General features: G+C 47.4%; 3 protein-coding genes across 5 annotated transcripts in view; 2 read left to right on the forward strand and 1 right to left on the reverse strand.

The window, feature by feature from the left end:
* Positions 1-3896: 3896 nt before the first annotated feature.
* LOC120497829 (oxidative stress-responsive serine-rich protein 1-like) lies at positions 3897-8473 on the reverse strand. Its single transcript, XM_039699769.1, has 3 exons — positions 7896-8473; positions 6136-6246; positions 3897-5517 (listed from the first exon to the last, which is right to left on the reverse strand). The coding sequence occupies exons 1-3, from the start codon at positions 7970-7972 to the stop codon at positions 4842-4844; spliced, it is 864 nt and encodes a 287-aa protein (XP_039555703.1). The 5' UTR covers positions 7973-8473; the 3' UTR covers positions 3897-4841.
* A 190-nt stretch (positions 8474-8663) lies between these two features.
* OSER1 (oxidative stress responsive serine rich 1) lies at positions 8664-14516 on the forward strand. Of its 3 annotated transcripts, none has more exons than XM_039699766.1 (4): positions 8664-8703; positions 10946-11062; positions 12868-12981; positions 13707-14516. In XM_039699766.1, exons 2-4 carry the CDS (start codon positions 10983-10985, stop codon positions 14392-14394), a joined length of 882 nt encoding a protein of 293 aa, XP_039555700.1. In that variant the 5' UTR covers positions 8664-8703; positions 10946-10982; the 3' UTR covers positions 14395-14516. The 3 variants fall into 3 exon arrangements, with proteins under 3 accessions (XP_039555700.1, XP_039555701.1, XP_039555702.1); XM_039699767.1 differs by having other exon boundaries at positions 8685-8703; positions 10949-11062; XM_039699768.1 differs by lacking the exon at positions 8664-8703 and adding an exon at positions 9582-9884.
* A 3131-nt stretch (positions 14517-17647) lies between these two features.
* JPH2 (junctophilin 2) overlaps positions 17648-20722 on the forward strand; it is a 31636-nt gene continuing 28561 nt past the window's right edge. Inside the window, exon 1 of the mRNA XM_039699773.1 lies at positions 17648-18495. Within this exon, the coding sequence (XP_039555707.1) occupies positions 18117-18495 (379 nt within the window). The 5' untranslated portion in view covers positions 17648-18116. The remainder of the gene's footprint in view (positions 18496-20722) is intronic.

A 20722-nucleotide genomic window follows, 5' to 3' on the forward strand; every position in this document is an offset into this window, starting at 1 on the left:
GCCTAGAAGGTGTCGTGCCCGCCTTGCAACCATCACGGGGAAAAAGCAGCAATAGCTCTTTAAATTAATTTAAATTTTAATAAATTATTTTTGGAGAGCACAAATTAATTTCTGCCCATTGGGTGTTATGTAGCCCACAGAGGGGCAGAACCCAGGAGCCTTTGGCATGTACCAGAGCCTGGGGTGCCCGCCCAAACTGGACAAAGTAGGCACAGCTGGGGGGCACTTCCAGATTTAACAAGGTGTGTCATAATTCCAAACTAGCCAGGAGACTCAGAAGCACTGGGGCTTCTGGAGCTGCTGCTGCTCTCCAAGCCCAATGAGCATCACCCAGAGGTTTGCAGGCACAGCTGTGTAGGCAGCTGGATACAGCGTCCTGGACATCTGGACTTGTGCTTCATGACACTTGGCTTTGTCATGGCACATCTCCAGCAATCTGGGAGCCTGGAGATAATTTCCCACCTTTGAAACTATTGCCAGTGCCAGAGGATAAAGCCAGTCCAGTCAGGGGTGTTGTAGGGGCAGGTTCTGGTGAGGATGGGGGACAGGCTCTGCAGGCGCAGGGAGCCAGCCTGTGTCTGAGGGCTGTGTGAGAGCTCTCATGTGAACCACTGGGGCTGGTGAGGATAGAGACAGAAAGGTTTGGAAGAGCTGGTTTGAGTGGGGAAACAGAGGCACACTTCACCCAGGAGCACTGGGAGGGAGGAGGGCCAAACTGGTACCCAGCTGCATAAATATAGTGCAAAGAGTAGTATTCTAGGGACTGGGGGATGAAATGAACTATTTGGTTGTTGTGGTGTTCTGCTCCTCAGGGTGTGCAGGAAGGTGATGAGAGGGGAGAGGCTGGGAAGTGCTGGGCTCTGTCCTGACTCCTCCCTGTTCTCTCCCCTCCATGGGCAACAGCCCCCAATAACAACCTCCCTCCCAATCCCTGAACTGGCCTCGGGGTCACCCACAGGGACAGGCTCTTGCTCGGTCTCTGCTTTGGGGCTGCAAAAACGAGGGAAAACTGAGCTTTGAAGAGCTGGCACCCCGTGTAGCACCACCCGGCCCTCTGCTCCACAGCCTCCCTTTGTTGCAGGCGTCTTTGGGGGCTCCTTGCACTGGAAGGGGACACGGGGGTGCAGAAAAGGCAGGGAGCAGGCTGGCCAGGCAGTGGCTGTTCTCCCTGGATCGCTGTCCAGAAGGCCCCATCTAGTGGTACAGCTTGTGATGAGTTAGTGCTGCGCCGTGGGAGTAAAACGTGACAGGTTGGTGCATCCCTCTGGCTCCTGCAGGTACACGGAGCCTCTCTAGGGGCTTATTTATTTAGCTGGGCTTTGGCTTGCTAAACCGAGCAAGGCTTGATGGGCACGAGGGGTGCCAGCCCCCTTCAAGGGTACCCTGACCTTGTGTGACCTTGAGATCACCCCCAGCTCTTCAACACAGCCTCCCTGGCTGCCAGAGGGGTCGGCGTGGGGCTGCCCCATGGGATGCTGTGCACAGCCCTGGCAGAAGGTGCCATGGGAGCAGGGTTGTGGCTGCTGCCAGCTTGGGAATACTGAATCCAGAGCAGGGTCTCATCTCAGAGCTCATGCAAAGGTTACAGAGATGTGCTGAATCCAGGGGAGGGTCTCACTCAGAGCTCATGCAAAGGTTACAGAGATGTGCTGAATCCAGAGCAGGGTCTCATCTCAGAGCTCATGCAAAGGTTACAGAGATGTGCTGAATCCAGAGCAGGGTCTCATCTCAGAGCTGATGCAAAGGCTACAGAGATGAGAGGAGGATGGAGTTGGTCATGGGACTTTGCAGGCACAGAAGAACCCTCCCTCTTTTAGGACGAGAGGGTGGAAAACATGCTCCAGAAACGGCTCCATTGATTTTTTTTTTCCCAGTGGCCTGATTCAGTATCTGCCAATGTAAAGCTCAGCTCGGATTCGATTTGGCTTCTGTAAGGCAAGAAAGAAATGTCATTGATCCAGGGTGCCCTTCTGCTTCCTGCTTCAGTTTAACTAGTCCTGAAAGCAGAGGGACAAGGACTTGGCTACTGGGAAACACCCAGGCTGGGTCTGTGAGATAGCAAGCAGAGAGTTGGGATCTGGTAAGAGGAAAGTGCTGGGAGCACTGCAAGTCCACTGGTGCTTTCTCAGAATATTTCAGACATTTTGTAGATTGACTGGGAACAGATCCTAGAGCATGCACACACAGAAAAGATCCCCCAGGCTTGTTGGGGCAGGTACAGCAGCAGCTGGGAGCAATAGGGCTGCATTCAGCACTGTTTGTACCAGGGCATCTCTGCTCATCAGTCAAGCTAAAGGTGCTGTGCAGGCATTCCCAGAGAAGATGCAGTTTTCCAATAAATCCTGAGGTTTCAGGCAGGTGGCAAAAAAAAGTCACTGCGTTATCAGAGTGATATGGACGAGCTGAAGTGAGAAGGTTTTGATGGAAACAATAAGTTTGGGCCTCTCTTAGGGCCCATCATTCACCCCCAGGGGTTGGTCTGTGCTGTGCAAATGTCACCAGCAATGCTCCAGTACATTTGCTGCAATTGCAAGTCAAGAACCAAAATATCTGCCCTTGCTCTGCCACAGGCAGCACTAGATGTGCTTAAACACTAGCAAAAACAGGGGTTCAGGAAGGAAACAAAATGAGTTAGTCTTTTTCCCCTTTTTCTTCCTCCCTCACTAGCAGTTCCTCCACAGGACACTATGGAAGTGTGCCCTCAGAACCTGCTCTCAGGCTTTTCCCTCCCACCAGGCATTCTGGCAACCTAAATTCATTTCTCATCCCTCAGTTTCAGGTATATCTTTGACTAGTTTAACCTCCACAATTTCCCCAATTCCTCCTCTCTCCCTGGACACAGCAAGCCTGTGGCACATTGTCCTGCTCCACAACTGGAAACGTGCCCTCCGACGCTGTCCATCCGTCCTGGGTTTATGTAACAGCAGTCCAGACACCTCCGGGGCTCTGCACGCTTTACTGAAGAGCAGCACAGCACAAACTGCCCCAAGGTGACCTTGACCAGGCTGCCACCCCACAGCTCTACAGAAGGGCCTTGCTGTGCCCCTTCATTAGGCTCCAGATGCAGAGAGGAGTGGGGACAACCAATACCAGGCTTAAATGATCATTTTTATGCACATGGAAGAGCTGTGCCTCAGCTTCACACACATGGGCTCTGGATCAGTGCTCACCAAACAACCCTCTGTCTAGCAACAATTCCTGTGGTGTTAAAGAGGGCACAGAACCAAAACATGAATAAAAATAGGAGCAGATACCCTCTGCTGAAGCAGAAACACCCTCTGAAAAATAGCAGCAGCAAAGATAGCTGGTACTAAATATTTATGTTTACAAGCAAAGTACATATGATACCAGATTTTCTGTAGGGAGAAAGAAGTGGAAAAAACCCAAAGTGTGTGTGGGTACTGCAGGATAGAGCTGGAAGAGGGAGGTGACACGAGAAAATGTAGAAATCAGTTACATTTAATTTGAGTAAGAGCAAATACTGCATGCTAAATATATGCATGAAACTTAAGAGCAAAATGACTTTTAGTTGTACGCTTAAGTTTTTTTTATTTATTTGGATTTTAAATCTCAGCTTCCTGGACTTGTAAATTTTTGGGATGGTGAGAAGAAAATCTACAGTGATTATGATCTAGAATGTCTGAGCCTTCTCCAGCACAGAATACAAGGCCAACTGTCCACATCTGCTCTTCATCTATTTTTACACAACTGCTTGTGACTCCTTGGCTTGCTGACCACTCATTTTTCAGCATGTAACTAAAAATTACAGTACTTTACTCAGACATGGTTGCTGACCATGTACAGCTGGCACTGAAACCAGAGTTTTATTAGTTTTTGTTTTAACTAAAAAGGTCTTAAGGGAAGATGAATATGTGCCAAATTATTCAGACTTTAAGTTGCTGGGTTTTGACAAACATTTATTAATGCAAGTCTCGGCAACAGAATTTTTTATTGCAGTATTTTCAACCAGCAGGAATGTCATAGCTCTACAGCACAAAGCCAGGATGATACACACATCTTGCTCACCCCCTTTCCACACCACTTTGTGTATCAGGTGTGCTCAGAAACATCCTGTAGAGATGGTTCCACCCTCTCTGCTTCTGAGACTGCACAGCCCAAACAACCTGGTAGTCTGCTTCACTCCAACCCCCCAAATTATTCCATCTGTAAAGCACAAATAACAAAATATATTTTTACTTCTAAGAGCTTCACTTATCTGCAGAAAAATAGAACTGCTTAAGAGTGAGCAAGTTAGATTAAGGAAGGGTCCAATACACACCCGCACGTTCTGGACCTCCCAAAAAAACTGTAAGGAAGAAGCATTCACAACTTGATCCAACTAAAAAAGGAGTCAGCCAGTGTTCAAGGAAAGGAGATTCATCCTATCCAAAATGCTGCATGCCTTCTCATCCTCCTCTCTAGAGCAGGATAAAGAGGATGGAGCTGTAGCTGTGAAACTTTTCTCTAATTACGGAGATACATTAAGAATGAACATTCCAAACACATCAAAATATCAGAAAAATATAGACTTTTTTTGGTTTTGTTTGGTTTTTTCCAAAACATAGTGAAAACAGCAGAGCTTCAACATCCACAGCACAAACCAAAAACCAAACAGAGCTCATTTGACCTAGAGTGCTTTTAAGGTATTCAGAGACTTTAGTGCATTCTTCTTAGAACTAAGCTCAGAAACTATATTTAATTTTTCATTTTATTAGAAAACTAAACTGTATGATGCAAAGAAACATTTAATCAAACACGCAACAGTGAAAACATGGCACTGACAAGGCAATTAGCCCAACCATTGTATCAAACTCTGCTTCAGGATTCTCTCTTGCTTACAGTCAAGTATACATCATCTCTGCCATGTGAGACATTTTCTTGGGAATATATAAGTAGTATTCCATGTATCCCGAAAGATCTTCAATAGTCACATCATCCACAAAGGCTCGAGCTTGCTCAGAACAAGACCTGTGAGAGCTTGCTGAGGCTGTCCCAGAGGGAGATCTGTTCTGGAGGCAGTGGGTGTGGACTCCCAGGACGGCCCTCTCGCACTCGGACAGGACGCTGCGCAGGCCGGAGAAGGAGTACACCTCCATGCTGCGCCACTGCTGGCACTGGCACTTCCTGTCCGTGCAAGGGCACTGCCTGCCGTCGCTAAGCATGGATAAGGACTGGAAATCTGAGGTTTGCAAGCTGTTCTCAAAGGATGAGGGGAGAGCAGGGCAATTCTCCCCCAGCTGCTGCAAAGGCTCTTCGGCGGTGAAAGCTTCCAACGGTTCAGTTCTGTCGTTACTGGCCTCAAGGTGAGAATCCTGCCCGTCCTTCGTACCATGTTCTGCTGGGACAAAAACATCTGAGCTGATGACACCCTTCGAAGTGTCTGCCTGGGGTTTGTGTTTCAGCTGGCTGTTGGCTTTCAGGTTGCAGTAGGTGAACTTGGGAGGGTGCAGGACCGGAGACTTGGAGCGCCGGCGCCGCGGGACCCTTGCCGATCCTCGGGAAGGCTTTCTCACACACCTGCAGGGTTCAACAGGTGAGCACGTGGGTAACTCCAGAACCTACACTACAGCTCAGTAAGCTCTAAAATGTGATCAAAAACATTTTACAAGATTATTTTTCTGGTTGGAAATACCAGATGACTGGACACTTACAATCTGTGACACAAACCGTGGAGGACCCTGAAGAAATTCAGGTTCCCCAAAGGAAAGATACATACAAGGAACCCTTATTCAAGGTGCTTCCCCCCCAAGTCTTCTGCCTTAAGCAAATGATACTCTGTCATCCCAAACTGAACTGTAGTGCAGAACCTGGCTCAGTTGGAGCTGCTGGCAGAGTCACACTGAATATCCAGGTACTTCAAAGGCAATAAAAGAACCCAAGAGTGAGGTGAGAGGGGGTTGCAAAGGTTTAAGACTTGCAGAAAAGTAGTATTGATGATATCAACAGAAAAGAAAGTTTTGGGAACCCTCTCTAGAGAAGATGCAATATTGTTTTTAAAGACTTTGATGAAATCAAAGAACAATATATCAGTTATGGAAACATTTTGTGACAGAAAGCAAAGATATCTTGAAGCAACTAATTAACAACAACCAGCACTGAAAGCAGCCTGCAACTGTTCAATGTGTCATGTTTTACCCATGCCATGCTTCCTTGGAGCTGACAGGCTGCTGCTTGGCTCCATCCATGGCTGCTCTTGTCGTTGTTCTGAGGATCGTCCCGTCGCCCACGGACAGAGCTGCAATACATCTGGGTAAAAAGGGAAATGCCACATCACAGAAATGCCTGAACACACGGCTCCACGGGCCCACGTTCAGCCTCTGTGCTTTGCATGCTCAGCCAAGCCCATCACATTTGCTGCATTGACTCCCTCTGTAGTCAGTGGGCAGAAACAGAGCCTTAGAGAGATTTATAGAACCCCTCTTACTGTACTGGTCAAGTGGCTAAAGATAGGTGAGATGAAATGAAATGAAAGGCAGCCAAAATGCCCAGAGGTTGATGTCATGCCCTATTTGTATTAAAATGACACATTAAAGGAATGTAAACTCAGGTTCCAAGCGTTCTTGTCAGACAATAGTCATTAAAGACAGTCTGCTACTCCTCTGAAATGCAGAGCCAGGCACCTGGAGCAGCAGGCTGAGGGGGAGTTGGTGGAGAAGTGGAGGAGGTACAACAGGCAAGGACAGATTACTGATTTATTTAGTTCTCATTAAATTTTTGAGATAAGCATGGAATGAAAAAGCAGCTGACCCTGGAGGTCTACATGACAAACATAAATGCCCCAGCACATGAATCTGTATTTACAGTTATGATGGCTGCAGGTGTGATTTGGAACATGAGAAATTGTAAGAAATGAGGCTGGAATTCTAGGAAAAAGCCCAAATACTCTGCCCAAAGTTGATCTTAACAAATTAGTCACAAGATTTGAGCTGTTCACAACACATGTCTGCAAAACAAGATCTTTTTATGCCTAAGATGTCATCAGGAATCAACCAGAAGCCCACACAGTCTGCCAGTGGTACTACATCGAAAGTGTTATGATTAATAACCACAGTTCCTTGATAGAGAACAGCTATTTTTTTCCACATTGCTCAGAAGTCATCTTGAAGCAGAGGGAACGAGTAGCAAAGCAAAATATATTTCCACATGCAGAGGAAGTCCTGAATTCACAGTGTTGATGGCTGTGGGGATGAATTCACAAGGTAACACTGTCAGCACAAAACTTCCTCTTGTGTTTGTAAATTCCCAAAAGACTTCAAGTGAACTGTCTCAGAGAACTGTCAAGAGAACTGTCTCAGACTGCATCATTTTATCAGCTTTTACACTGCATATTATCAGCATAGCCAGTATCTTACTGAGTAAGTTTTTGTTGTAAGAATGTTTGCAGACTCCACAAAATCCCCTGAACACAGAAATGCTCAGAGCTCACATTTAGCCAACCCTTCCCAGTGAGGCTGGGCTCCCCAGCCTGCTCTGAGGTGTTGGTGCTGCTGTCCAGACACTTTCCAAGCAAAATTTTGTGCACTAAATAAAAGCCTATAATGTGGCTGCACACACCAGTGTTTACAGGGACAGACAAACAAATTCTGTGTCACACCAGGTGACTACAGCCACGACAGTTAAAAGTGGGTTCACTGCTTTAGGTGAGTCTTTTCATGATTCCATGCAGTCATTGTGTGATTTCAGTTGGATATTAGTCAAAATTACTCTGTAATAAAGAACTGCTTTACATATAGACAGTTATAATGACTGTATTTCATCTGAAGTGACGCAGTCAGAGAGAGCAAAGAACCTTTCAACAAATTACTTTTTCTTTTTGAAATGTAAAATAATAGAAAAAATACAAATATGTAATAAAACCCTTACAAATTACATTGCCTTTTTTGTTGTTCACTTACCCTGCTGCATCCACTCTCAGCTTTTTGAATGCTGTTTGTAGACTCTCCTCCTCTTCATCTTTAGCTTCCAAGTCCATTGATGTGCTCTCAGTGGATAACCAACCGTGCCATACAGAATAAACTGAAACACAGACATGGGGATTTGATACTGAGCTCTGAACAAGATGCTCTGTACAAAACTGACACCGTGATGGGTGCTCATTCTTCTGTGGGCAGTGTCACTGCTTCTGACCAAACCCACCCTGGGCTTTTCCCTGTGAACTCCAAAGTCTGAGTTTTTCGGAACAAGCACAGCCTGTGTTAAAAATATCAACATGTCTTTTTATCAATGGGTGAATACAGATCCTGGCAACCTGTGTAAATTTAAGCTGTGAGCATGGCACCTGCAGCAAAGCTTCGGGAAGGTTTCAGGATGGTTTAGGTTGGCAGGGATCCCTGCTCTATTGCTAAGGCCACCCCACACTGGTTTCCCAGGACCATGTCCAGTAGCCTTTGAATAACCCCAAGGAGGAAGACTCCAGAGCCTCCCTGGAGAGCGCGTGCTCAGGCACCCCCAGAGAAAAGCGTTTCCTTTCGCCCAGAGAGGTTTCAGTGCGTGCCCGTGGCCCCCGCTCCGCTCTCCGGGCACAGCCCGGCTCTGCGCTCCGCGCCCACCCTTCAGGCGTTCCCCACCCCGCCGAGCTCCCTCCCGAGCCCTCCTCACGGCAGCAGCGCGGGGCCGGCGGGGCACTGCCCGCTGAGCCGCTCCGCTGGCCCGGCCGGGGCACGGCACCGGCGCCAGGCCCGAGCGCGCGGCCCGCGCAGCGCGGTGAGTGCCGAGAGTGAGCGCCCTCAGTGAGCGCCGCTCCCCTCCCTGCGCATCCCCTCCTCATCCCTCCGCGTCCTCACCCCGGTCCCCTGCGCGGCTCTCCCTTGCTGCCCCCGGGGCCGGGGAGCGCCGTGGTGTCGGCGCGGCCGCCCCTCCCCGCGCGGTTCCCGCCGCCGGTCCCCTCGTGAGGGCGGAGGGCGCGGGGCGGTGCTGAGTCACGGTAGGGGTAGCGGGAAGGGCCGGGGAGGGAGCTCCGAGCGGTTCAAAATACAGAATGAAAAAACACAAAATAAAATTAAACACACACGAGTTCCTGTCCCGCGGCCCGTGTGCTGCCCTGGGTTGTGGCCGTCCCTCACGGGCCCGCCGTTGGCCCGCGGGGATGGCCGTGCCCGAGCCCTGTGCCTGTGCTCGGCCGGGCTTGTGCTGCGGCGGGGCTGGGAAACAGCCGAAAATGAAATGGAAAGGGAAAGGTGTGTGTTTGTCTGGCAGGTAAAAAATGTAAGTTTCAGTGTGTTTTTTAACACGGTAAGTTTTAGCTGGTTTTCACAGTAATTCTTTTTTTTTTTTTTCACGTATGCTCTCGTTGGCCCCCGCATTTAAATGCTTAAGCTTGTACTTTGTTATCAGCCAGAGAGACTTCTGTCTAAATTCTGCGTTGTTTTGAGGATTTGCAGTGTTGGTGGTGAAGGGCAGCAAAATAAAATAGTTAGTCTAAAAACTGGTACTGTATTTTGAGTAATGTACTGTGATTTTAAAACTTTTTATTTTCATCTTCCTGCTAAGGCTTTGTAATACAGGAGTTTGCTGTTAAAAAAAACCCAAACTTATATAGCCTCATTTTCTATTTCCCTTTCAAAGAATCATCTGAGGATGACTTGGGGGCCAAGCAATAAAAGTGAAGACCATCTGTTTCACTATAGCAGTTATACTTGGCTAAGAGAAAATATGAAATAGTAACTTGCTCAGATGAGCATCATGTTGTCAGTGTTTAAGCTGCTTCCTCTCGTGTTTACTCCCTGTGTGACTCATTGGACACCACGTGCCTTGAAATTGTTATGCTCCATTATCCTTCTGCGTGTGTCACAATAGCTGTGTGCAGTCCTGGTGGAGCCACAGCACCGTGAGCAGCCAGAGCAGCACTGGGGAGGAGAGCTGCCACCTCCAGCTGCAGTGAGAGGGTGAGGGAACAGAGATTGCCCCAGCCCTCTGCAGGGCTTCAGACAAAAAAGGTCTCAGTGAAGAGGGAGTTCTTTTCCTTGCTACAAAAAAAACCCTTGTGCAGGGCTTTGCATTTCCCTTTGCTGAAGTCCATGAGGTTCCTGTTGAGGTCCCACTGGTGTTTCAGCCATTCATCCCAGTTTGGTGGCATCAGCAGACGTGTGAGGGTACCCTGCCACATCATCCAGGTCATTAATGACATCATCCAGGTCATTAATGAGGATGTTAAACAGGACTGGACAGTTCTGTTCCTGGGGTACACCACTGGGGCCCGACCTCCAGCAAACCCAAAGAGCATCACAGTTAGAAAGGCTTGAGGTCCTTTGTAGCTAGATTAAATGATGGCCAGGGCAGGTTAAAAAAAAAAATCAGCCTTTTTTTTAATTTAAAGGAAGGCTTTCAAATTGCTTTTTGTATTTGTTTGCATTTGTATTTGTTCACAAGCTGATACTGGTAATTTCAACAACTATTTGTAATCATAATACCATGTTCTGATAGGACTGTGTAGCTGTTGCTGGGACCTAGACATAAGGCTAAAAAGTTTTGTTTGGCTTAGAACTTTATCTTGCTTTAAGAAAAATCTCTTGGTTTGAGTTTTTTTTAAGTGTATGTGTAACACTGAGTCCCAGATTTGGAAAGAAGAGTTGTAGAAGGTTGACTGTTTCTAATAGTGTTGTTCTATCCCACTTTCACCTCTTCCACAATTATTCTGGTAGCACTGTAACACAAGTGGAATAGTCTGGCTGGGCTCTAATGTATGTGCAAGATGCTGTTGACACTAAATTTGCCTTTGAATTGTTAATTCACCTACAGTTGTACAGGAGACTGTTCATTTCATTCTTGGGTATCATAAAGCTTGTTCTGAGTCAGCTTTCAGAAATGTTCTACTAGAATGACCTCAGCTTTGTGTGCTCAGCGTGCTATTTTGAGTTTATTTTCACATATTATGGTGCTGCTGGGCAACTAATGTTTTTAACAAGGATTTGGCCCTTATTTTCATGTGTCTTTTTTCTGATTGCAGCAGTACATGGTAATTCTATCACCTCCTGGCCATCCCAATGATGAAATCAGAAGCTAAGGATGGAGAAGAGGAAAGCCTGCAGACAGCATTCAAAAAGCTGAGAGTTGACACAGCTGGGTGAGTAACAACACAGGAAGGGACAGACATAACATCTTACAAATGGACTCAAAGGGAACACCCTTGCTGTGAAATTTGAGGGAATGAGGTAATTTCAAAAGGTTAGGCACAGAAAGCTTTCATTGTAGTTAAACAGACTGAAATAAATAAATTCACTACCTGCAGACTGCACTTCTTAAGGAATTGAAAATTGTGTGATTGCTGTCAGCTTGCAGCAGGTTTGAAAGAAAACTCACAGTTGTGATCAGCTGACAGTGTGTTTGAAATGAATTTTGGCATGAATCTGGCTGCCAGAGGTTACCAGTACTGGAGTCCATAGGACTAGAACTCTGCTGTTGAAATTAGCATTTGCCGTGGTTCTGAAGGCCTGTCATGAGAATAAAATCACATCTTGTCCCAGGAGAGAAACTTTCTTTCCATGTCAGTGAGGGAGAGCGTTAGATTCAGTGCATGATTCCCAGACAAACTATTTTCATTGCTGTCACAAAATTTCTATTAATAACCAGAATCACTAAATGGGAAAGAATGCTTTTTGTGTTGTCTTGGTTTGTGGAGATGTGTCACATGGCACTTACCTTCACTGTCCCAGGTGGCAGAACACAAGCACCACGTGTCTTCTGTTGGTAATGATAATTTTTACCTGAAATTAAATAAAGGCAGGCTTCCATATAATGTTTTTTTCTGCTGACAAATGTGCACCATTGCATATTACCTGTGGAATCTGGGATCCCATAAGCTGTTGTCAGTGATGCAATTACACTGTCACTGAAATGAAAGGGCAGGCAAGGCAGCATCAGAGTGGTAACTGCAATTACCACAGAGCTGAGATTGTTAATAGATGGGCTCCTAAAGTTATCTTTTGTTTAAGTAATGAAACTCATTAGTAATGAATTACCTCTCATTTCTTCAGTATCTCTAGTACCATCCTCCAGCTGGGCATATTTGAATACTTTGGAGTTTTTACTGGTGCCTTTTGATCTTGTGTTCTGTATTCATTGTCCTTTAAATGGAAATTAGTTTGATTAATAGTTTGGATTCTCTTAACCCCATCCTAGATCAGTGTGTGGGACTCATTTTCACTTTTCAGGGAATCTGTCCTGTTTATAAAATTATTTAGCATAGGATTTGGAAAATAATTTTCTTGTGACTTCCAGTGTAATATGTGAAGTCACAACTTGAAAGAATTGTTCTCGGGTTGTTGAGAGTCCTTCAAAATGGGACTGTGGGATGAATTCATAGCACCAGAAAATGCAGTAAATCTACTAAGGCCCCCGCCTGGAATAGAAGCTGAGGGTCTGACACAACTCTGTGGCTCAAATGATTCAACTTGCAGGAGTATGAAGAGTTTTAGCTTATGTTGACAGGCTATGTTAGACAGAGGCTTAAGTGTTCTTCAGCTAAACAAAGTCTATTTATGTCCAAAGAACATTTATTTTTAGGAAAGAATGGCTTATTTGTCTCTGGAAAAAGAGACGTGTTTCTTCAGTGGTGGTGTTTCTGCCTTCCCCTCTCCTGGGAAGCTGAAATTTGGCCATTGTGTGTGTTTGTCACTGACACGTGGGGTGGCTCTGCAGCAGAGCTGTGAACGGCACCTCTCGGTCCAAGGGTCTGTTACACAAACCTTGGACACAGGAGCGTGTCAGCACTCATCCTTCTCATTTGGGTCTTTGTGGGCAGGCCTTTGAAGATGTATTCAAAATGATGTGGAGCAGTATTTTCTGTGAGAAAAGATGCACAAGGGTTTATTTTCATATTCATAATGCTAACCAGTGCAAGCTGTTAACTCTTCATTCTGTCTCTCACAGATGTACCACTTCTCTCTCTGTGGGTGATGGGACAAGTCCCAGAGCAGTCGTTAGAACAGTGGCAGATGAAACCAAACCTAAGAATGTGTGTGCTTCTAAGGAAACCTGGCATGGGTAAGAGAAGCTTGGGATTATTTGGGACTATTTCAAATGATACTGCATTGAAAAGGAATATTAAGTAGACAGTTTCTAGTTGGTGCCCCTCGAAACAAGAGACCTGAATTGTCTTTACCAGAGGACTTTATAAAAGACAGCAGCTTTTTCTCTTCATAAATGACTGCTGTTCTTTACAGTTATGTGAGGTGAAAGGGAATGCTGGTCACCTGTAGGTGGCTAAACATTGTAGATATTTCTCAACGCAAATGTGAGCTGCTGGTTTGGAATCAGACAATCATGAATGCATCTCTTTCAATCCTTGTTTGACACTGCAGAAGCTGTCATTGTGCCTTGGGAACTAGATTAAAATAAAGAATTGGTTTCTAGAGTATCTCTGCCGAACTTCATGCTCATCTGAAACAAAACCATCCTTTGCCCTTGATTCATTAGTTTTGTGCTCTTTTCTTGTAGCAATTGTTTTGTCATGTCTCACATGCTTTACTCATTTTCTGACCTTTAAAGCCCACTCTCTGAGATGCATTTCCGTGGTGTTCCTTTTATATTGTATACAACTGCTTGTCTAGAACTAAGTCACATTCCAAGAGAGCAGATACTGAGCAAATACTCCAAATCTAAAGCTTGTGCATGCAACATAACTGCAGGAGAGATTTTGCCCAGTTACTAACAACCCAGCAATAAGTATTTTGGTGACTCTGCATTCCCTTTGTGTCTTTCCCTGGCAGGTCTGTGAAGAAGCCCTCGAGAGGAGTTGTGAGAACGCAGCGTCGCAGGCGTTCCAAGTCTCCAATTCTTCATCCTCCAAAGTTTATCCACTGCAGCACAAAATCACACTCCACATGCAGCCAGCTGGTGCAGAAGAGCCAGGCTGATGCCCAGGAGGACAGCAGTGGCTTTGGGGTGCCAGTCCCAAAGGAAGCAGGTGCACATGAACACTGCAGCGTCACTCCGGACGTGGGCCACAAGGGAGCTGATGAGTCTTTGGGAGTTTCTGTGGCACAGTTGACATCAGAGAACACTCAGGAGAACTCTCCAGCTGCAGCTTCTCCAGCATCCAAAACAGGCCTAAAGACTACGGAGCTTTCTGACTTCCAGGCTGTGTGCAGGCTGAACTCGAGTGAGCCATGTGCGTGTGCAGATAAAGCCTGTCAGTGCAGACTGTGGCGAGATATGGAAGTGTACAAATTCTCTGGCTTGCAGAACACCCTCCCCCTGGCACCTGATAGAACGGTTTCTGAGGATCACTCCCAGCCTTTGCCATCAAGAACTCCCTCAAGTTCTCCACGCTCTTGCTCTGAGCAAGCCAGGGCCTTTGTGGATGATGTGACAATTGAAGATCTTTCGGGATACATGGAGTATTACTTGTATATTCCAAAGAAAATGTCTCACATGGCAGAAATGATGTACACCTGACAGCAATGAGCACTAAAACCAGAAGGGTGGCTGGTTTAAATCTGCCCTCAGGCACATCATGTGAATATGCAACCCACTCCCTGCTCACTGTGCTTGCAATAAAAACACTTCTTTGCATCTCAGCTGATGTTGATTATTTAAGCTGGACAAACAGTTTAGTTTCAGCATTATAATTTAAGCTTGGAATAGATAATGTGGTAAATGAACCTAGAGCATACCTGCCTGTACTTAAGAGACCCAACACTTAATTATACTTTGTTTCCAAAATCCTCTTTTTGCTTTGTTGGAGAGGAGTTCCTAAATTGCTCAGTGATTAGAGCTCTTGTGAGACACCTGGTGTCATTCAGCTCCTTTGAAATCACTTTGACCTCAGGTTGAAGGACTCAGGCTTGTGGTTTTGGGTGCTTGTTCCTCTGATTTTATTTCATAAAGGAGTGTGAATATCTCCTACCCTCCCCTAGGTACTGTTGCTGTAAAAGTGGAAAGCAAACCTTTCACTGAATTTCCAACAGGCCTTAGAGACTTGTGTGCACGAGACACACCCTGCATTCTTCAGGGGAGCTGCTGCTGTGGTTAACCAAAGGAAAAGTGAGGGCAAGAGCTCTGCTCACTGTATTTGTTATGGTGACCAAACCAGAATTTGCTCAGTTCAGTGGTCTTAATTCATACACTGTGGTTTTTTTTAGCTTCTATTTTAGCCTACTCTATAGGACCAAGTCCTGTAGAGCATTAAACCCATAGAATGGAGTGAACAGTTGTCATCTGTAGGGAAATCTTGAGCACTGTCTCCACTCCAGTTTGCTAAACCATCATCACTTTAGCTGCCCTGTCCAGCTTTGCATTCTCCTGGAATTTACTGCTTCAGAAGCCAGCAGCTCTCCATACATAGTGTGCATCAGCACAGTGTCTCTTTTATAAGTGTCCAGCAAAGGAGCATCCCATCAAATAATATAATTTGTGAGGGTGAGAAATTTGTGTTTGGTTTGTCTTTACTATTTGTGGTACCTCAGTTTTCTGAGGTGCAAGATGTGGAGACAAACATTTTCCTGCAAAATCATTTGGTGTTTCTCCTGGGGGTTTTTTGCAATTTCTGTGGCAGCACCTGGTGTCTCAGAACAAGTGACCATGTAAATTTACCTGTTTTGCCAGTTCTGAAGTGCCACCTGCACCATGCAGAATGTACCTGTGTCCCACATCTCCTTCTGTGCTCTGCAATAGCTGCATTTCTGCCACCTGTGTTCTGAATTCAAGGCAATTTTTTGGTAACTATTGTCTACAAAACTGGGCTACAAAGTGCAGAATGACTTTATTTCTCAAATAATTATTCTTAACTGTTCTCAAATGCAAATTCCAGCCACAGCACTGTGGTGGGGCTGAAAGTGCCTTTCAAGACTGCACTGCTTTTAGCACTTCATTCATTAGTGACCACAGACCTGTGCTGCAGGGTTTAGGATTGCACTGTCCACTGCTCAGTACTGTGTTAAAGAGGATTGAAATCCAGGAGATGTAAAAATAGAAAAATGTGAGCTGGTGCTGACTGAGAAGGGATGAGCAGTGCCACTAGAGGTCAGCCCCAGGCTGGGGCTGGCTGCTGCAGCAGGCTCAGTCTTCAGGGAAAATGGGAATTTTTTCTGCCAAAATGAAGAAATAAGAGCAGCTCTTATTTTGTTGGTGCTTCTTATTTCTGTGTGGTGCCTTTGTGCACACAGACTGTCAGTGCTTTCTGAAGATTGTGTGGGTTTGTTGGTGGTCAACAAAAGCTCTTTAAATGCCAAAATCTGCATAAGTTATTAATGTTTTAACAAAGTGTGTAATCAGTTCACAACTGTGCTGTGTAATTAGGAAAAGTTGCTAAGTAAATAATTACATAGTCCTGAACTTGGCATCCTCTTGGGACAGTTACGACATCTTTGGGCTTGTAAGTGCTGGAACACCGTGGAACAGAAGACCATGAGTTGCTCTAACCGCTGCCTTAACGCTTTCTCTTCTGTTACCACAAGTTCTTTTCAAATGTTTTGGTCTTCACAGAAACCATAAAGCAAAACCTTCTAGTTTTGCTTTGAGAAAATGTGAATTTATGGCCCTTAATCATGCAGCAAGAACCTTGAAAACTTGCCTAAGTAGTGTAAAAACTTAGTTTAAAACAACAAAACAATTTAACTTGAGCCAATTTCAAAATCAGACTTTTTTTTTAAAGAAGCGTTTAGAGGGCTGGTTCTGCCAAGTGGCATTTCTGAGTCATGTTGGAGTCCGTTACCAAAGAGCTCATTCCTTCCTGTGGCTGAATAAAAGTGAAGCCCTTTGTAATTAACTTTCTAACTTGTCCTTCTCACCTGTGCCTGCAGGTGTTCTGTGTTTGTGTGCTATCCGTACACAGAGCTTCTCTTGCAGTTATACATTGTGTGCTTCCTCTGTGCCTTTTCTTCCTAGAAATGCTAGGGTGGAGGTTGAAAGTTGAAAAACTGAGTCCAAACCCACCACTGTCTGTGGCAGCTTTGCCCCAGAGTTCGGTGGGGTTTTGGGATCTCCTCTGGAAGGGTTGATATCATCCCACAGCTCCTGCAGCTTCTCAGCCTGGGGTCAGTAAGGGAGGGTCATTAGGAGGGTCATTTTTCCGAGCAGTGTCTCCTTGGGAGTGGGGTGGGTGTGCTGGAAGAGGAGAGGCCCTGGATTAGCCTCTTAGCTGGTCTTTCAGCCCGTGTCCTCTGCCATCTGTATTTGATGACATTATTACACACGAGGTGTCCTGTCGCTACTCCGTGTGTCTGCAGCTCTCTACCATCTTTTCCACACACAGACCGAGTTATGCTGCAGGCTGTTAAACCGAAGGAAATTTGGAAGTTTGTTGTTTGGGAGAGAGGGGTAAATGACTACAACTGAACTTCTTTCATTGCCTGAAGCAGCTCTGGAGGGTCCCTTTGGGAAGCAGCAGAGGGGCTGAGTGCGCTGTTCGCTCACTCGGGTGAGGGCTGTGCTCTCACTGCCCGCTCTACCTCTGCCCGGTTACACACGGTGGGAGTGACCTGGCCCCGCATCCGCGGGGCTCGGCGGAGCGGGACAGCGCTGCCGGCCCGGGGGAGTGGCGGCCCCTTCCCAGGCTCTATTTTAAGCAGACATTTACTTTCCCAGCCTCTTCTCCGCCTGGATCCCTGCCCGGGGCGGGGGACGGCGGGGGGGTGGGATGTGTCTCTCCCCTCCTTCATAAAAGGGCCCCGAGGCGGGGGCCGGGCTCCAGGGGGGTTATTTTTGGGAGCAGCTCCTGGGATCCGATGGCCTTGTTAGGGCAGCGCTGACCTTTCTCCCGGCGGGGGAGGAGAGCGGGACGGGGCGGGCGGCGGCCGGGCGGAGGAGAGCAGCCGGCTCGGGACCCCCATCCCTTCTCCGCCGCGGGGATCGGGACCCCCATCCCTCGCTCTGCTCGGGGATCGGGACCCCCATCCCTTCTCCGCGGCGGGGCGGCTCCCCGGGCGGCCCATGCCCGTGCCCGCGGGGCAGGTACCGGCGCGGAGCGGCTGCCCCTACGGGGGGGCTGGAGCTCGGCCCGCCCTTCTCCCCTCCCTCTCGTCCAATTTCTCCCTCCTGCCGTGCCCCAGCCCCTCGGCCGGGCCAGGCGAGGCAGGAGCGGCCGCTGTCGGCGCCCAGCCCGTTCCCTCCGGGGATGCGGGAGCCCCGGAGCGCTGCCCCTGGGAACGCTGCCCGGCTGAGGGGCACCGGAGGGCACCATGAGCGGCGGCAGGTTTGATTTCGATGATGGAGGCGCCTATTGCGGGGGCTGGGAGGGGGGCAAAGCCCACGGGCACGGCATCTGCACCGGCCCCAAGGGCCAGGGCGAGTACTCGGGCTCCTGGAACTACGGCTTCGAGGTGGTGGGCATATACACGTGGCCCAGTGGCAACACCTACGAAGGCTACTGGTCCCAAGGCAAGAGGCACGGGCTGGGAATCGAGACCAAAGGACGGTGGGTTTACAGAGGCGAGTGGACCCATGGCTTTAAGGGACGCTACGGCGCGAGGCAGAGCATGAGCAGCGGAGCCAAGTACGAGGGGACATGGAACAATGGCCTGCAGGATGGCTACGGCACCGAGACCTATGCTGATGGAGGTAAGGGTGGCTCCAGAGGGGATGGGAGGGGATGAACAGTGTCACACCCAGCCTGTGACAGCAGAGGTTGCATGTTGTCTCTGCCGAAGGGCTGACCCGGTGCTGCTCCTGCTAGACAGGCACAGTGTTCCACAGTGAGCCATTGGGGTGATTCAGTCAAGAAGGGGAGCTTGGCTGCAGCCATCTCATCCATGTGTGCGTGCCCCGATTTTCCCAGTTGGGCGCAGCACACCCGGCTCACTGTCAGTGGACACGAGGGAGGAGCAGCAGGAGCATTGCCCCAAGCTGCCCTTAAGTGTCTGTTTTGGCAGTTAACACCAACCAACTTGATTTTGTGTAGTCTTTGACTCCTGCTTCCACAGGGACTGGTTATTGCAGCTTCTGGCTGAACCAACCCAGAAATTCCCAGCTGGTGCACGCCGCAGCGAGCCGTGCGCTCGCTCACCAGGCAGCGAGCTGTGAACGCTCTCGTGTCGGATATAAACCACCCACAGCATCCCAGCACGCTTTCCCTCTGCATCAAACACTGCCTGCACATCTGCTTTGCCAAAGAGTTTTGATTGAGTCTGTCTAAGCTGTTTAGAATATGTGGCCACACATATTCCCCAAAATAAATCCCTTTGGTTATTTGGAAGGTTTCAACCTCCGCTACTATACAACAGCACCCTGTAGTCAGATATTTGTTGTGCTCTGCAAATGCTTGGTCTAATTGTGTTCTTGCATTAGTGGCAATTCTGGCGTTAGAAACATTGCAAGAATTTCTGTGCAAGTAATTTAGTAGCTCTTCAGCACTGTAATGTTCCGGGCTGCCACATTTAGGATAGCTAAATAGAGAGGGTGATTTGAAAGAAATACCCTTCAAAATATGGATCAAAATTGCATCTATATTTATCTGGGACAGGCATTGGTTTTCATTTATAAAGCAAAATTAATATAAATCCTCAGAATGAAAAGCATCTAATTTATAGACATTAGAAAAATGGAATCATTCAAGACTGGCTTTCAGGGCTATGTTTTTCATAAATGTTTCTCAATGAATTGTCTGGGTTTGTGGCTAACTTTAAGAATACAGTCTTGAAGCTGACCCATTTTCCTTGTGCCCTTGGATGTTGCAGGTACAGACATGAACTGACACATCCTTCCAGCTCCTTAAATTTATTCCCCCTTCTGTCCTGTGGCCATGGAATGGTTTAATGGGTGCAGGTTGTATGCACAGAACCTTCATGTGAGGCCATAAGAGGAGGACACAGGTGACATGGAAGGTGTGCTCTGATGAGCAAAGAGCAGCAATCAGGTAACTGCCAGCAGCAGCTGCCATTGGGAATTTCATTCTGGAGATGTCAAGGTCTCCTTTGAATTTGCACAGTTGTTTCCTTGCTGCTTTCTAAAATGCAAATCCTTCTAAGGGTGAAGGGCTACTGGAATTCCAGTTAATGTTCTGAGGGAGAATTTTGAGTGGTAAGACTTGACACAGGGGTTTGATATGGGGCAGAAGAGTGGGAGAGATGAGCCAATGCTGTCTCCTGCAGGGATATAGGATATCCTGCTTCTGTCAGCACAGTGCTCCCCAGGGTGTTGTCCCTCACCCAAGAACGTGCCAGCTGCTTGATCCCTGGTGCCACTGGAGGCTGGCAGTTTAGCCCTGATCCGTGAAGATGTGCCCTGCCAAAACACTGAGCTCAGCCCTCGAGGGCTGGGCTGGGGTGCCCAGTGCTCCGTGTGCTGGGTCATCACACCCCGGCTGATCCGAGCTGTTCATTCTACACAAGAGCTTCTCTGAGGGCACAGCAACATGGATACAAGTGCAGTCAGAGCCAGGGACACCATCCAGCATCACATCTCAAGGACAGGGGTGGAGTGGACCTGCAAGACCTTTTCCTGTTTTGTGTCCTCACCTGCACACCTGCAAGATCCAGATGTGGCCAGACTGCTAATGGGACCTGTTAATGTTTGAGGTTGCCAAGATAAACATCTGGAAAGGCTTTGGATATCTGCTGTCCCTCGAGTAGGGGACACGATTCCCAAGCCCCTTGGAAGCCAGCCACACGAGGAAAAGGGCTCTGGGAATGTGCAGCCCTTGCCAGGTCGGCAGAAACTTTAGGTCATGGTTGGACTGTTTGCAGATTTCAGGGAAATGTAGCTGATTCTGATGTTTTAAAATAGACTTTAACTTTTTATATATACATATATATATATAGACATACATAAAAATTTACATTTCAAAATA

This window comes from Passer montanus, unplaced genomic scaffold (assembly GCF_014805655.1).
Source record: "Passer montanus isolate IOZ18808 unplaced genomic scaffold, ASM1480565v1 scaffold139, whole genome shotgun sequence".
NCBI classification, from domain to species: Eukaryota; Metazoa; Chordata; class Aves; order Passeriformes; family Passeridae; genus Passer; species Passer montanus.